Consider the following 14,170-nt stretch of genomic DNA (forward strand, 5'->3'; position numbering starts at 1 on the left):
GGTGCGGGAGGCTAAGTGAGGAGGGGGCGTCAGGCCGCCCAGACCCAGGCCCTCCCCTTACCTGTCCTCCCCGCACGCCCGCGTCCCCTAGGCCCTGGCTGCCAGGCGCGAGCCTCGGTCCCGGGACGGCGCTGCAGCTCGCGCTTCGCCAAGCGCCCAGCGCGCGGCGCCGGACGGCTCGGCACCCCCCCCCCCCGCCCCCGCAGCCCCTCTGTCCGCGCCGGGCTCCTCCTCCTCCCCGGGGGTGGGGAGCACGCTCCGGAAGCCCCGGCGCCCCCGCCCCGGCCGCCGCCAGAGCTTTGCAGAGGGCGGGACCGCGCCACGCGGGGCCGGAGCGCACAGTCGCCGCCGGCGCCGAGGAGCCCCGACCGCCCGTGCCGCGCCAGCCCCGGAACTCCCGCGCTCACTCCGGATCCCCTCTCCCGCCCCTCCCTTGCACCCCCTGATCCCCCCTGATCCCCCCTGATCCCCACCCGGCCCCTCCGCGGATCCTCCTGCGCCCCCTCGGGTCCCCTCTCCCGCCCCTCCCCTGCGCCCCCTCGGGTCCCCTTTGCCCGGACCCCCGCAACCATGGCGGGCGCCGCGTCCCTGCTCGGCTGCCTCCTGGCGCTGCTGGCGCTGTGCCCCGGGGGGCGCCCGCAGACGGTGCTGACGGACGACGAGATCGAGGAGTTCCTCGAGGGCTTCCTGTCCGAGCTGGGGCCCGCGCCCCGGGAGGACGACGTGGAGGCCCCGGCGCCTCCCCTGCCCACCCAGCGCGTCCGCAACGCCCAGGCGGGGGCCAGGCCGGGGGCGGCCGCTGGAGGTGAGCGCCGCGCGGGGCGGCCGGGGCGCGGCGCCCCGGAGAGCAGAGGGGCTCGCGGGGTGCCTGGCGGGGCACGTGGGGGCTGAGCGGTCACCACCCTGACGGCTCCGCGTGTCTTCGGGAAGCGCCGGGCCTCTTCTCCGCCCTTGCCCTCCTGCCCCGGGAGCACAGGCGGGGAAGGGGCTGCCGGAGACCCCGGCCCCGCAAGGCTTCCAGGCGGCAGTGGGGGAGTTAGCCGACGTGATGCATCGCCAAAGCATGCGGCCCGGGGCCGCTTACGTAACCGGTGTCCGTAACTCTTGGCTGTTTTCCTGGCCTGGGAGGGTGGCAGAGGGGCTCGTGATTTCCCTCTCCTGGAGACTCCAAGGCACCAGCCCTCCTTCCCGAGGTCAGCAGGCCCGGCCGCGGAGCTCTCCTGGCTCTGCCCTCACCTGGCAGAGCCAGCGCCCGCCCGGCTCCTTGTCCCGGCCCTGGGCTGCCCTAGCAGGCCGGGCCTCCTGGGTGGCAGCGTTTTCTGGCTTGGTGTGCGCTTCTGCCAAGCTCCTCTGTGCCCCCACCCCTCTGAGACCCTCAGCAGCTGTGCAGCGTCCCCTGGGAGCAGCCCTGTCATGTCCCCTGCTCCCTCTCCCAGGTGCCCCGAGGCCTGGCTCTCACCTCTCTGGGTCACTGGTGCCCCGAGGCCTGGCTCTCACCTCTCTGGGTCACTGGTGCCCCCCAAGGCCTGGCTCTCACCTCTCTGGGTCACTGGTGCCCCCCAAGGCTTGCCTCTCACCTCTCTGGGTCACTGGTGCCCCCCAAGGCTTGCCTCTCACCTCTCTGGGTCACTGGTGCCCCCCAAGGCTTGCCTCTCACCTCTCTGGGTCACTGGTGCCCCCCAAGGCTTGCCTCTCACCTCTCTGGGTCACTGGTGCCCCCCAAGGCTTGCCTCTCACCTCTCTGGGTCACTGGTGCCCCCCAAGGCCTGCCTCTCACCTCTCTGCCCTGTTGTGTGCAGCACAGAGGAGTCCCTGTGATTGGCCCGGGGGGAAGGAGTGGATTGTGGGGGACCCCTTTTGAGGTTCCAGCAGGTGGGGGTGATGGCCTCTTCCTGAAGACTGAGATGAGGGGTGACAGCCCCAGACTCGCAGCCAGAAGGCTCGGATTCAAATCCCAGCCCTGCCCCTTGGGCCGGTGATGTCACTCCTGCTTCCTGACCATGCTGGGGACTGGCAGAGGGGACCTGGGGGGTGGGGGTGGGGGCTCTGCTGACCTGACCTGACCCTGTTCCTTGGACAGCCCCTCCGGAAAAGCCCAAAGACAAAGGCAAGAAAGGGAAGAAGGACAAAGGCCCCAAGGCGACCAAGCAGCCCCTCCTCGAGGGGTCCCCCAGGCCACCCAAGAAGGGGAAGGAGAAGCCGCCCAAGGCCACCAAGAAGCCCAAGGAGAAGCCGCTTGAAGCCACCAAGAAGCCCAAGGAGAAGCCACCCAAGGCCACCAAGAAACCCAAGGAGAAGCCGCCCAAGGCCACCAAGAAACCCAAAGAGAAGCCGCCCAAGGCCACCAAGAAGCCCAAGGATAGGACGCTCGAGGCCACCAAGAGACCCAAGGAGAAGCCCTCCATGCCAGCCCCTGCAGAAACCCTGGAGTGGCCCCTGCCCCCAGCCGCCAGCCCCATTCCAGAGCTGTCACTCTGGGAGGGAGGTTTGTGCTGGGCCCCTCTGGGCTCTGGGGTGGAGCAGCCATGGCGAGGTCAGGTCCTCCTGGGACAGTGTGGGCACTGGGGCCTTGTTTTCATCTTAAACTTGGCCATTAGGTCACTGAGGTCCCTCAGAGCTGCAGCCTGTCCTGGGTAGGGAGAACCTTGTGAGTAGGGACCTCTGTGCCCTGGGTGCTGCCCTACCTTACCTAGGTCTCCCTGGGGCACTCAGCAGGCCGGGGGCAGCTGGTGGCCTTGGGCCCACCTGCTCCTGGGGCCTCTGTATTGCAGACAAGGCCGCCCCAGATGCCTGGCAGGGCCCAGAGGAGGAGGCCCGTGTGGAGCCCCAGGAGCCCCAGCCCGGTGAGTGGCCGCCCTCTGCCTCGGCCTGTCGGACTGAGGGGCTTCCCTGAGGAGCCCAGGGCAGGGGTCACTGGTGGCCCCTGTTCTCCCGCCAGAGCCCGAGGAGGAAACGGAGGTGCCCACGCTGGACTACAACGACCAGATAGAGCGCGAGGACTATGAGGACTGTGAGTAGCCACACAGCCCTCTGCATGGCACCCCGGCCTGGGCGCTGGCGGGACCCCAGGCCGCACCTGCCACTCAGAGCCCGCCTGCCCTTCAGTCGAGTACATCCGGCGCCAGAAGCCCAGGCCGCCCAGCAGGAAGAGGCCCGAGCGGCTGTGGCCCCAGCGCCCTGAGGAGAAGGCCAAGGAGGCAGAGGAGAAGACGGGTAGGGGCTGGGGGCTACGGGGGTTGGGGCAGGGGCAGGGGCAGGGCCCAGGCCTACCCACACCTCTCTGCCTCCCTAGAACCACCTCCAGAGCCGCTGCTACCCCCTCTGCCCCCCGACTATGGGGACGGCTTTGTGATCCCCAACTACGACGACAGTGAGTACTGCGCAGGACGTGTGGGCGACACGTGGGCTGGGCATGTGGCCAGGAGCTACAGCCCGGCTGCTTTCCTAGCTCCCGGCTTTGCTCTGGGCCCCCACGGAGCCCTAGACCTCGGCCTCAGCACTTGTCACCCCGCTTGATGGCCTTCGGGGAGCCTGAGGCCTGTCCCCTCCCCCTGGCTCGCGCCTGCCTCCCCAGGCTGCAGCCTGCATGGGTCCTTACCATGTCCCTGCCCAGGTGCCCATCAGCTTCCCAGTGCCCCCTCCCAGGTGCTTGCTGTCACTAAGTGTGCCCCCCAGGGGCTCCCCCAACCCCACCTCCATTCCCCCCAGGGGCCAGGCAGTGGCCCTGGCAGGGCTGGAGCAGCCCCCGCCCCGCGTCTGCTGTCCCGTCCCTTGGCTCCTGCGACCGGCACCTCAGCCACTCTTCTCCTTGCAGTGGACTATTACTTCCCGCCCCCGCCCGCCCCGGAGCCCGACGCTGAGCAGGACACCCACGAGGAGAAAGAGGAGCGGAGTGAGTGGGACCCCTGCAGGCCCAGTCCCCAGGCTGGGCCAACCCTGCCCCCCGCCCCATGGTATCCCAGGGCCAGGCTGACCAGCCTCTGGCCTTGCATCCTCCAGAGAAACCCAGAAAGGAGGGCAGCGGCCCCCAGGAGGAGACGGAGGACAGGTGGGCCGTGGAGAAGGGCAAGGACCAAGGTGCACGGCTGGGCCGGGCTGGGAGGTAGCGCTGGGACGCCTGCTGCCTGGGGCCGGGGCACCAGCTCCTGTCTTTCTGTCCCCAGGGCCCTCGAAGGGCAAGGAGCTGGAGGAGGAGTGGGCACCCACGGAGAAGATCAGTGAGTGGGGCCCAGGCAGGGGAGCGGAGCGGCGGGGTGCTGGAACACAACTCACCCAGGGCCAGGCTGTGTCCTGACAGGCCCTGGGCTCTCACATGGCTTCACCAGCTGGGACCCTGGCTCTGGCCTGAGGCCACCCGCCTCGGGCCATCGGGGGAGGACTGGGGGGAGCAAGGCCTGCAGCCGCCTTCACATCTCTCCCTGTGATGTCCCGTGACACCCTACCCCTCAGCAACCTGGGCTTTGGGTCCAAGTCACTTGGGGGGGGGGGCTATGGATCTGCTGGCTGGCTGGCAGCCCTGGGCTGGAGGGAGGGAGGGGTGAGCCACAAGCCCCGACCTGGGTGTGCGTCCCCAGAGTGCCCACCCATTGGGATGGAGTCCCACCGTATCGAGGACAACCAGATCCGTGCCTCCTCCATGCTCCGCCATGGCCTGGGGGCCCAGCGTGGCCGGCTCAACATGCAGGTGGGCATCCCGGTGGCTCCCCAGTGGGCGGGGGTCTCCTCGGCCCGGACTCAGCCTCTCCCCCTGCCCCCAACAGGCTGGTGCCAACGAGGACGACTACTACGATGGGGCGTGGTGTGCTGAGGATGACTCGCAGACCCAGTGGATCGAGGTGGACACCAGGAGGACCACCCGGTTCACGGGCGTCATCACCCAGGGCCGAGACTCCAGCATCCAGTGCGTGGCCAGGGCGGGGAGTAGCGGTCTGCAGCTCGCCAGAGACCAGAGAGGGGCCTGCGCGCCCACAGACCCCAGCAGGCTTCAGCTCCCTGGGGCCCAGGGGGAGGAACGCCCGGGGGCCTGGGGCCTGAAGGGGAGGGTGGTGTCAGGCTGACTGAGCCCCCTCCACAGCGACGACTTCGTGACCACCTTCTTCGTGGGCTTCAGCAATGACAGTCAGACGTGGGTGATGTACACCAACGGCTACGAGGAGATGGTGGGTGCCGGGGCCCTGCGCTCTGCTCCCCCGTGCTGGGCCAGGGCGGGCTCCTGAGGCCGGCTCTCCACAGACCTTCCACGGCAACGTGGACAAGGACACGCCCGTGCTGAGCGAGCTCCCGGAGCCCGTGGTGGCCCGCTTCATCCGCATCTACCCGCTCACCTGGAATGGTAGCCTGTGCATGCGCCTGGAGGTGCTGGGCTGCCCTGTGTCCCGTGAGTGCAGGGGCCTGGGGGGCCTGGGGGGCCTGGGGGCCAGGGCGGGCCTGGGGGCGAGTGGCAGGCTCAGGGCCCACCCCGTCCCCTCCACAGCTGTCTACAGCTACTATGCACAGAATGAGGTAGTGACCACTGATGACCTGGACTTCCGGCACCACAGCTACAAGGACATGCGCCAGGTTGGGAGTGCGTGTCTCAGGCCCGCGGGGTCCTGTGCCTGGGACCAGCTCAGTCCCTGGCCTCTGGGAGTGGGACCCTGTCTGCCCCGACCTTAGAGGGGCTAGGAGGGTGTGGCCGGGAGGGACAGGCAGGCAGTGACCTGGCGTCCCTATTGCAGCTGATGAAGGTGGTGAACGAGGAGTGCCCCACCATCACGCGCACGTACAGCCTGGGCAAGAGCTCGCGCGGCCTCAAAATCTATGCCATGGAGATCTCCGACAACCCTGGGGAGCATGAGCTGGGTAAGGCGTGCGTGCTCCCGGAAGGGACCCGGCTTCCTCTCCCCAGCGGGCTCTGGAGGCTCGGGCGCTGGGGACTGGCAGAGCTCCCACCTCCCAGGGGGGCTCCAGCTCTGCCTGTGCCTTACAAGCCTCAGCTACACACCCCGCCCCCTTCAGGAATGAGGTGGGTCTTCTCCGAGGTGAGGCTGAGGGGCTGCTGTGGCTCCTGCCCTTGCAGGGGAACCCGAGTTCCGCTACACAGCCGGGATCCACGGCAATGAGGTGCTGGGCCGAGAGCTGCTGCTGCTGCTGATGCAGTACCTGTGCCGCGAGTACCGTGATGGGAACCCCCGCGTGCGCAACCTGGTGCAGGACACACGCATCCACCTGGTGCCCTCGCTGAACCCCGATGGCTACGAGGTGGCCGCACAGATGGTGGGTGCACAGGGGCTGGGTGGGAGGGCACTGGGTGGGTGGATACGGGCGGAGCCAGCGTGGACTCTGCTGGCTTCGCTTCTGCAGGGCTCGGAATTTGGGAACTGGGCACTGGGACTGTGGACCGAGGAGGGATTTGACATCTTTGAGGACTTCCCGGATCTCAACTCTGTGCTCTGGGGAGCGGAGGAGAGGAAATGGGTCCCTTATCGGGTCCCCAACAATAACCTGCCCATCCCTGAGCGCTACCTGTCCCCTGACGCCACGGTGAGACAGCAGCCTGCTGACAGGGCCCTAGGGTCCGGGGCGGGGAGCTGGTGGGCACATGGATGAGACCAGGGCCCTGGCCTCACATGCTGGCTGTCCCCAGGTGTCCACAGAGGTCCGGGCCATCATCGCCTGGATGGAGAAAAACCCCTTTGTGCTGGGAGCAAACCTGAATGGTGGTGAGCGGCTCGTGTCCTATCCCTACGACATGGCCCGCACGCCCAGCCAGGAGCAGCTGCTGGCCGCGGCCATGGCCGCCGCACGGGGAGAGGACGATGACGAGGTCTCCGAGGCCCAGGAGACCCCAGACCATGCCATCTTCCGCTGGCTGGCCATCTCCTTCGCCTCCGCCCACCTCACGATGACCGAGCCCTACCGGGGCGGGTGCCAAGCCCAAGACTACACCAGCGGCACGGGCATCGTCAACGGGGCCAAGTGGAACCCCCGGTCAGGCAGTGAGTGGGCCTGGAGGGCCGGGAGGAGGGGACGTGGCCCCGGGCAGGGGTGACTACAGGTCTGCCTGTCCCTGTGCAGCCATCAACGACTTCAGCTACCTGCATACCAACTGCCTGGAGCTCTCCATCTACCTGGGCTGCGACAAGTTCCCCCACGAGAGTGAGCTGCCCCGGGAGTGGGAGAACAACAAGGAAGCACTGCTCACCTTCATGGAGCAGGTGCGGCTGTGCGGAACAGGGCACAAGGTGACCACTGACCCCGGCCCTCGACACCCACCCTGGCTCACTCCCTTCCACAGGTGCACCGTGGCATCAAGGGAGTGGTGACAGACGAGCAAGGCATCCCCATTGCCAATGCCACCATCTCTGTGAGTGGCATCAACCACGGTGTGAAGACAGGTACCGTGTCACACCTTTACCTGCCTTCCCCAGGTGGGGGCCCCCTGTCCTCCTCTGGAGACAGAAAAGGGGCTGGGGGGCTCAGAGAGGGAGGGCTCTGGAGCAGCCCACACAGCCCCTCCTCCCTCCCTCGCAGCCAGCGGGGGTGATTACTGGCGCATCCTGAACCCGGGCGAGTACCGGGTGACGGCGCATGCTGATGGCTACACCGCAAGCTCCAAGACCTGCAACGTGGACTATGACATCGGGGCCACCCAGTGCAACTTCGTGCTGGCACGCTCCAACTGGAAGCGCATCCGGGAGATCCTGGCCATGAACGGAAACCGGCCCATCCTGCGCATTGACCCCTCCCGGCCCATGACCCCCCAGCAGCGGCGCCTGCAGCAGCGGCGGCTGCAGCACCGGCTGCGCCTGCGAGAGCAGATGAGGCTGCGGCGCCTCAAGACCACGGCAGGCCCCGTGTCCTCCACGCTGCCCCCCGTCCTGGCCACGGGCACCACCCCCACTCCCACCCCCACCCCGGGGCCCTGGGCCCTGCCGAATCCAACCACCACAGCCTGGGAGGAGACCGAGACGGAAACCTACACAGAGGTGGTGACGGAGCTTGGGACGGAGGCGGAGGAGCTGCAGCCCGAGGAGCCGGAGCCGGAGTGGAGGGAGGGGGAGGAGGAGGAGGAGGAGGAGTGGGGGGAGGAGGAGGCGGCCACCGGCGCCACATTCCCCTTCACCACTGTCGAGACCTACACGGTGAACTTCGGGGACTTCTGAGAGCGGGGTCCACCAGGCCCCGACCCAGCACACGCTCCACCAGTGCTTCCCGGGCCGCCCAGGCTCGTCCGCGGGCACAGGAAGGGGTCCCGGACTTCAGCCAGAGCTTGTGCAGAGGCCCCTGCCCCCCGCCGCAGCCACATCCGGGAGCCCAGGTCACGGCAATAAACAAGCTCATGGCACTGACGGCTGCATCCTGGCCAGCTCAGGGAGGAGACCGCGCCTCCCACAGGGGTCCCGTCCCCCACGAGCCAGGGGCTCACGGCTGAGTAGCAAATGTGCAGGCTTTATTAACGTGACACGGCAGGGCTGCACCCGAGTCAGGGGCCCAGCCCCAGGCTGCCCAGGTCGTCGTCTTCCGCCCCGAAGCCTGCAAAGCTGATGGGCTCGCAGGCCAGGCTGCGCAGGTTCACCAGGCAGGCGGTCTGCGTGGCACTGAAGTCGGGCACAGCCACCAGTAGCACCGTCTGGTCCTCAGGGCCTGCAGAGCACCCCCGGGGGACACTTCAGGGCTGCTGCGGCCCAGCACACGGCTCCCAGGGCACACCCTCAGCCCCACCAGGCACGCGCAGACCTGGGCTGTCCACCCTTCGGGGGCCTCACCCACAAGACAAGACTTACCCCGGATGATTTTGGAGCCGAAACTGGGAGTGTTGCCACAGAAGTAGACGTGCGGGCACTCCGGGAAGATGAACGGGTCGGTTTTGTAGAAGGGGTAACAACCTAGAAGTCGAGGGCAGTGGCTCGGCAGGGCAGTCCCGCCATGGGGTCGTGCTCTGGCCACTGGAAGCCAGCAGCGGTAACGCTAATTGTGACAACAGTGCCCCAGACCCGCCGTGTGGCCAGGTCGCCACATCCCTGCTGCCTCTCCCAGTGGGGCGGGTGCATGTAGGCCCCTGAAGTCCCAGAGTAGCTTCCGGAACAGGCACAAGCACCACGCTGCTTAGGTCTGGGCTGGCAGAGGCAGATCCACGCTGGGAACCCACGGCTGCCCTGGACCCCGGGTGCCCACCGTGATGTGCAGTTACCTAGGGTGTCAGGGGCTGTGGGGCTGATGTGACGGACCCGCAGGGTCCACTCCAAGATCTCCAAGTGGTCCTCCATGCTGCTGTACCGGAAAATGTCACTCACATTCTGTCCCGATGTCCCCAGGAATCTACAAGGCAAGGCTCGGCTGACCCCCAGCCTGGGGCTGCCACTCGTTCCACCCTCGGTGGCCAGCCCAGAGCTCACCCATCACCTGGCTCTCTGCAGCCCTGCCCCTCCCAGGACTGTTTAGGGCCAAAAGCCTGGCTCACTGCAGCTCGGCTGAGCTGGCTACCTGACTCCATCGATGGTGGCCTGGTAGGGGTTGGTGACCAGCTGCAGCGTGGAGTAGGCGGTGGCCAGTGGGAACATGCAGGGGTGCAGCGGCTGCTGTGGGAGCGTGTAGTTGGTCGGGTCAAACTCTCCTGGCATCACGTCCACGGGCACGGAGGCCTGGAGGGCACAGGGCAGGGGGAGTTCGCAGGGCCCTGCTCTGGCCACCTCACCCCTCCCACTCCGCTGGCCCCCAAGCCGCTCACACTCAGCTGCAGGAGGATCTCGTCCAGCATCTTCACGGCCTCCACGCTGGCTGCCTGGGTTTTCTTGGTGAGGTATTTGGCCTAGAAGTAGAAGCCAAAGGCCATGAGGCCCCAGGCAGGGCTCAGGTCAAAGGGACCCTACAGTGGGATGAGGTCGAGTGAGCCCACAGACCCTAAACTTCCCCCCGCCCTGGGCCCTCCCCTGCAGGAGGCCAGTCCCAGCGCAGGAGGCCTAGAGCCACTGTAGCGTGTGTCCAGCAACCACAAGGCCCTGCAAAGCACAGGCTCCCTGGGGGAGGAGGGCTCCGGGCGTCTCCCAGGCACCCGGGCGGGCTCCGTACCTTATTGATAGAATCTCTGCTCTGCGTGCTGTGGCTGAGCAGGTTGCCGGCCAGGATGACCCTGGAGACGTGGGCGGCGCTGCACTGCTCCCCCTCGTCCCCAAGCTGCCCGGTCACCACGTCCACCAGCAGCTGGGTGCCCAGCAGGCTCTCTCCACCGCCTCCACCCAGGCCCAGCCCAGACACCAGCAGCACAAACCTGTGGGAGGGTGGGGTCCTGCAGGGCACCGAGGAGGGAGGCAGCCCTTCTGCCTGCCCGGGTCCCCCTCCAAGGGCAGCTCCTCACCTGTCTGTGTCAAGGGCTGGCGCAGGCTTCTGTGGAGCCAAGTCGGCAAAGCAGTGGTCCTCCACCAGAAACCTGCCATCGTCCCTCGCGGAGCCCAGCACCGCCAGGACCGTCCCTGGGGAGCCCAGTTGTCCCATCTGTCACCCACGGTGGCAGGACCAGCAGGTCCCTCAGCCACACTGGTGAATTCTCTCGTGACTCCAGGTCCAATGTCTACTTCCTGGAGCCACTGCCTCTGGGTGGGACCAGGGACACTGCTGTCCCAGCTGAGTCTCACCTACCGCGGGCCTTCTCCTGCCCAGACCTGAACTCTGGAGCCCTCACGCAAGGGCCACACCCCCGCGCCCTCCGCAGTCCTTCCCCGGGCTCCCCACCTGTGACCAGCTGCGACACATCGATGGTGCCCTTCAGTTTGATCCGCTGCAGTTCGTCCTCCAAGACCAGCTCATCGTCGGGGTGGATGTACTTGCTCCGAGGCGGCTGCGGGAGCAGGTTGTGCTGGAATGCGGCAACAGGAGTCGTGTGGGGCTGAGCCACCAAGGACACCGCAGCCCGCAGCTGTCTGGCCCTGCCCGCCCACCGTGGGCAGACGTGAGCTGCGCCTGGCTCTGTGTGCCATGGTCTCACCTCCTCGCTGATCTCGCGCAGGATGGAGGGCTGCAGGGGCATGGCCTTGAACAGAGTGCCCACCACGCAGCACTTCTCCCCGGACTGCAGCTCACACAGCTTCTTCACCTCGGTGCCACTGCCTGGGGGGCGGGGGGCACAGACTCAGAGACGTGAGTGCGCCAGCGAAGGGGGCCAGCCCCGGGGACGCCAGGTGTCCTCGTGAGAGGCAGAGAGGCCGCATGAGCAGGGCCCAGGCTCCAGCAGCGCCAGCCGAGCAGGGAGGGAGGCGTCCGTTCCCAGCAGCCACAGAACCACTCAGAGTTACTCCGCTCTGACCCCAGCTGGGACGCCATTCTGAGAAAGATACACCGATGTTACAGCTGTCCTCTGGAAGTCAGGATTCTCCTGCCAAACGCTTCCTCCTCTGAAGGGGTCCCCCAGGTTCAGACCCCCAGGGGAGTCAGGCAGCCCTGCTCACCCAGCGAGCCCAGAGGGCATGGGCTGGCTCAGGAGGAAGGCGGGGGAGTGAGGGCAGCAGAGGAAGGACCACAAGTCCCCAAGCCTGTGGATCTCTTGGAACAGACCCCGCACAGCCCGGTCCTCTCGCCAAGAGCATTCCTGAGCTACAGCCTGGGGAGCAGAGGGAGGTAACGCAAACAAGGGCGATGTGGGCCCCACAGAATGCCACACACCCATGCAAACAGATCCCAGATCCCCAGGCAGCCCTGCCTAAGCACTATACATGCAACTCGGCCAACCCTGACCCTGTGCCAGCAGCAGACAGCGCTCAGAGAGGTTAGGGAACATGCCCAGGGTCACACAGCTGGACCCAAGCTGTGCCCGAGCACCAGCTGGAAGGACACAGATGGGGCACACACACACACACACACCCCGTGATGTGCGAGTGCCAACACTGAGGCTGGATGAAACTGGCCGGCCCTCGGCCTGAGCCCTGTGTGGGAGGTGGAGAGACGTTAGCTGATGCGCCATGACTGATCAGTGACTGACCACTGTGAGACGGGCAGGGCTGAGCAGAAAACGCGGAAAGGCCCCGAGAGTCACGGGGATGGTGATGGAAGGACAGGACACCGAGGTGAGGAGACGAGACCCCGGAGAGGGCGTGGGCAGACGGACCCCGGAGAAAGTGCAGGCCAGGGCCAGACTGACCCCGGGGAGGGCGCGGGCCAGGGCCAGACTGACCCTGGGGAGGGCGTGGGCCAGGGGCAGACCAACCCCGGAGAGGGCGTGGGCAGACTGACCCCGGAGAAAGTGCAGGCCAGGGCCAGACCGACCCTGGGGAGGGTGCAGGCCAGGGCAGACCGACCGCGGGGCGGGCCAGGGGGAAACACCGTGTCGGGGGAGACCGACCCCAGGGAGGGCGTGGGGCAGGGGCAGACCGACCCCGGGGAGGGCGCAGGCCAGGGCAGACCAACCCCGGGGAGGGCGCAGGCCAGGGCAGACCAACCCTGGGGAGGGCGCAGGCCAGGGCAGACTGACCCCGGGGAGGGCGCAGGACAGGGCAGACCGACCCTGGGGAGGGTGCAGGCCAGGGGCAGACTGACCCCGGGGAGGGCACAGGCCAGGGGCAGACAGACCCCAGGGAGGGCGCAGGCCAGGGGCAGACTGACCCCGGGGAGGGCACGGGCCAGGGGCAGACTGACCCCGGGGAGGGCGCGGGCCAGGGCAGACCGACCGCGGGGCGGGCCAGGGGGAAACACTGTGTAGGGGAGACCGACCCCGGGGCAGGCCAGAGGGAAAACACCGTGTGGGGAGGCTGACCCCGGGGCAGGCTGGCCTGGGTAAGACACGGTCTCCGTGACGACCACTGGGAGATGCGTCAGGAACAGCAGCCGTGTACCAGTCCCACGTCTGGGGCAACGGGGCACCACCAGAGTCGGGAGTGAGAGGCCGGGTCCTGCCTCATCCCCAGGGCATCGAGGGGTAGGAGAGCCCACCGGGGAAGAGACGGGGACGAGAAAACAGCTTGCACGGCCCGGGTCTTTATTTGGAAAGACAGAATGCCGAGGGTCAGGGGAGTCACGGCCGCCGGGCCGCAGGAAGCAGAAACGGAGGGGCCCTGTCGCCTGTGGCTCCGGCGCCAGGCCAGCCGCACTAGGGCATGGGCGAACGGTGGAGTGCCCTGCACCAAGACCACCATTCCCCCCGCCACAACAACGGCTCTCCCTGCTCCACCCTGACCTGGCCTCCACCTCACACCACAGGTCTTAAACCAGTCCTGATTACATGAGGACGCCGGGAGGGACGGGCTAGCGGTCCCAGGTGACTCACAGGTGGGACCAATCAGGGAAACCTGGAGCCGCGCGCCCCCACTCACTCACCCCAGCGCTGCCGGGCCCGGCTCACCAGGAAGGGCCTCATCTGGCTGAGGCGCGTGGCGTAAATGTGCGCGTACTGGCGGCTGAAGCTGCGCTCGCCCAGGCGGAAAGGCTGCGACGCGTTGGTGTAGGTGGCCACGGGCACCCGGGCGAAGGTGGCGTTGTTGGCGGACGGAGGGGACAGCAGCGTGTGGGCCCGCTGGGCGGCCTGCTCGGAAAACATGGCTGCGTCCCGGCCGAGGAGGGGCCCTGTGGGCACACAAGGGCATCCTGCCACCCTCGCCCGGCGCCAAACGCGGCTGCCCGCACCGCCTCCGGGGGCCAGACCCGGGCAGTCCCGGCAGGGAGCAAGGGCGCCTCTCCCCCCAGAGTGCGGCTGGACCCCGGACCGAGTGACCCCTGCCGGCTTCACACCCCCAGGCCGCCTGCCAGGCTCGCGAATGGAATCCCCGGCCCGCGCCTCCCCAGCTCCCCTGCACCTGCCCCACCCCGGGGCGCGAGCCCACCACAGAAGCACGCGCTATTTCTAAATAACCACCACCGCCACGGTGCCACACACCGGCCACGGCCGCGCCGAGCGCCCAGGCCTCACCACGGCCCGTGCCACGCGCCACCGCCTCCGGATCTTCTCGCTGCACCTGCGCCCGCGGGCACCTCCCGCTGCCCACCCCGAGCCACACCTCGGCCCTCTGGCTCGGCACGCACCTCCCACAACCCGCACGGACACCTGGCGCCCGCGCGCCCGGCCGGGGCCGCGAGCCCGCGGAGCGCCTCTGGACACCAGCTACTCACCGCCTCGGCGCGGCTCCGCGACGGGTCAGGACCCCGCAGCCCGCTCGACAGCGCGGGGCCGGGGCGCGGGCTTTCCAGGAGCGGCCCCGAGCACCCG

The 14,170-nt window shown here is 68.0% G+C and overlaps 2 protein-coding genes across 2 annotated transcripts; one reads left to right on the top strand and one right to left on the bottom strand.

Annotated features, from left to right (window-relative positions):
• The first annotated feature begins 346 nt into the window (after positions 1–346).
• Positions 347–8,350, top strand: AEBP1 (AE binding protein 1). Its single transcript, XM_062179459.1, has 21 exons — positions 347–805; positions 2,081–2,485; positions 2,772–2,843; positions 2,939–3,010; positions 3,106–3,213; positions 3,293–3,370; positions 3,815–3,892; positions 4,000–4,077; positions 4,164–4,217; positions 4,575–4,684; positions 4,761–4,900; positions 5,075–5,159; positions 5,233–5,377; positions 5,474–5,559; positions 5,718–5,841; positions 6,059–6,255; positions 6,343–6,522; positions 6,626–6,977; positions 7,057–7,196; positions 7,277–7,376; positions 7,513–8,350. Exons 1-21 carry the CDS (start codon positions 571–573, stop codon positions 8,142–8,144), a joined length of 3,471 nt encoding a protein of 1,156 aa, XP_062035443.1. The 5' UTR covers positions 347–570; the 3' UTR covers positions 8,145–8,350.
• Positions 8,351–8,410: 60 nt separating this feature from the next.
• On the bottom strand, positions 8,411–14,159 carry POLD2 (DNA polymerase delta 2, accessory subunit). The gene is made up of 11 exons (XM_062179460.1): positions 14,074–14,159; positions 13,285–13,530; positions 10,964–11,085; positions 10,711–10,834; positions 10,337–10,451; positions 10,051–10,249; positions 9,710–9,790; positions 9,466–9,623; positions 9,173–9,300; positions 8,766–8,867; positions 8,411–8,625 (listed from the first exon to the last, which is right to left on the bottom strand). Exons 2-11 carry the CDS (start codon positions 13,502–13,504, stop codon positions 8,465–8,467), a joined length of 1,410 nt encoding a protein of 469 aa, XP_062035444.1. The 5' UTR covers positions 13,505–13,530; positions 14,074–14,159; the 3' UTR covers positions 8,411–8,464.
• Between the last annotated feature and the right edge of the window lie 11 nt (positions 14,160–14,170).

Source organism: Lepus europaeus, chromosome 20, assembly GCF_033115175.1.
Source record: "Lepus europaeus isolate LE1 chromosome 20, mLepTim1.pri, whole genome shotgun sequence".
Taxonomy (NCBI): domain Eukaryota; kingdom Metazoa; phylum Chordata; class Mammalia; order Lagomorpha; family Leporidae; genus Lepus; species Lepus europaeus.

Coding starts and splice junctions, on each gene's coding strand:
- POLD2 (XM_062179460.1), bottom strand. CDS start 13,504: ATGTTTTCCGAGCAGGCCGCCCAGCGGGCCCACACGCTGCTGTCCCCT. Junction 10,452..10,710: donor TGTGTCGCAGCTGGTCACAG/GTGGGGAGCCCG, acceptor TGGGCTCCCCAG/GGACGGTCCTGGCGGTGCTG. Junction 9,791..10,050: donor GCAGAGATTCTATCAATAAG/GTACGGAGCCCG, acceptor TTCTACTTCTAG/GCCAAATACCTCACCAAGAA.
- AEBP1 (XM_062179459.1), top strand. CDS start 571: ATGGCGGGCGCCGCGTCCCTGCTCGGCTGCCTCCTGGCGCTGCTGGCG. Junction 4,218..4,574: donor GGCACCCACGGAGAAGATCA/GTGAGTGGGGCC, acceptor GTGCGTCCCCAG/AGTGCCCACCCATTGGGATG. Junction 4,685..4,760: donor GTGGCCGGCTCAACATGCAG/GTGGGCATCCCG, acceptor TGCCCCCAACAG/GCTGGTGCCAACGAGGACGA.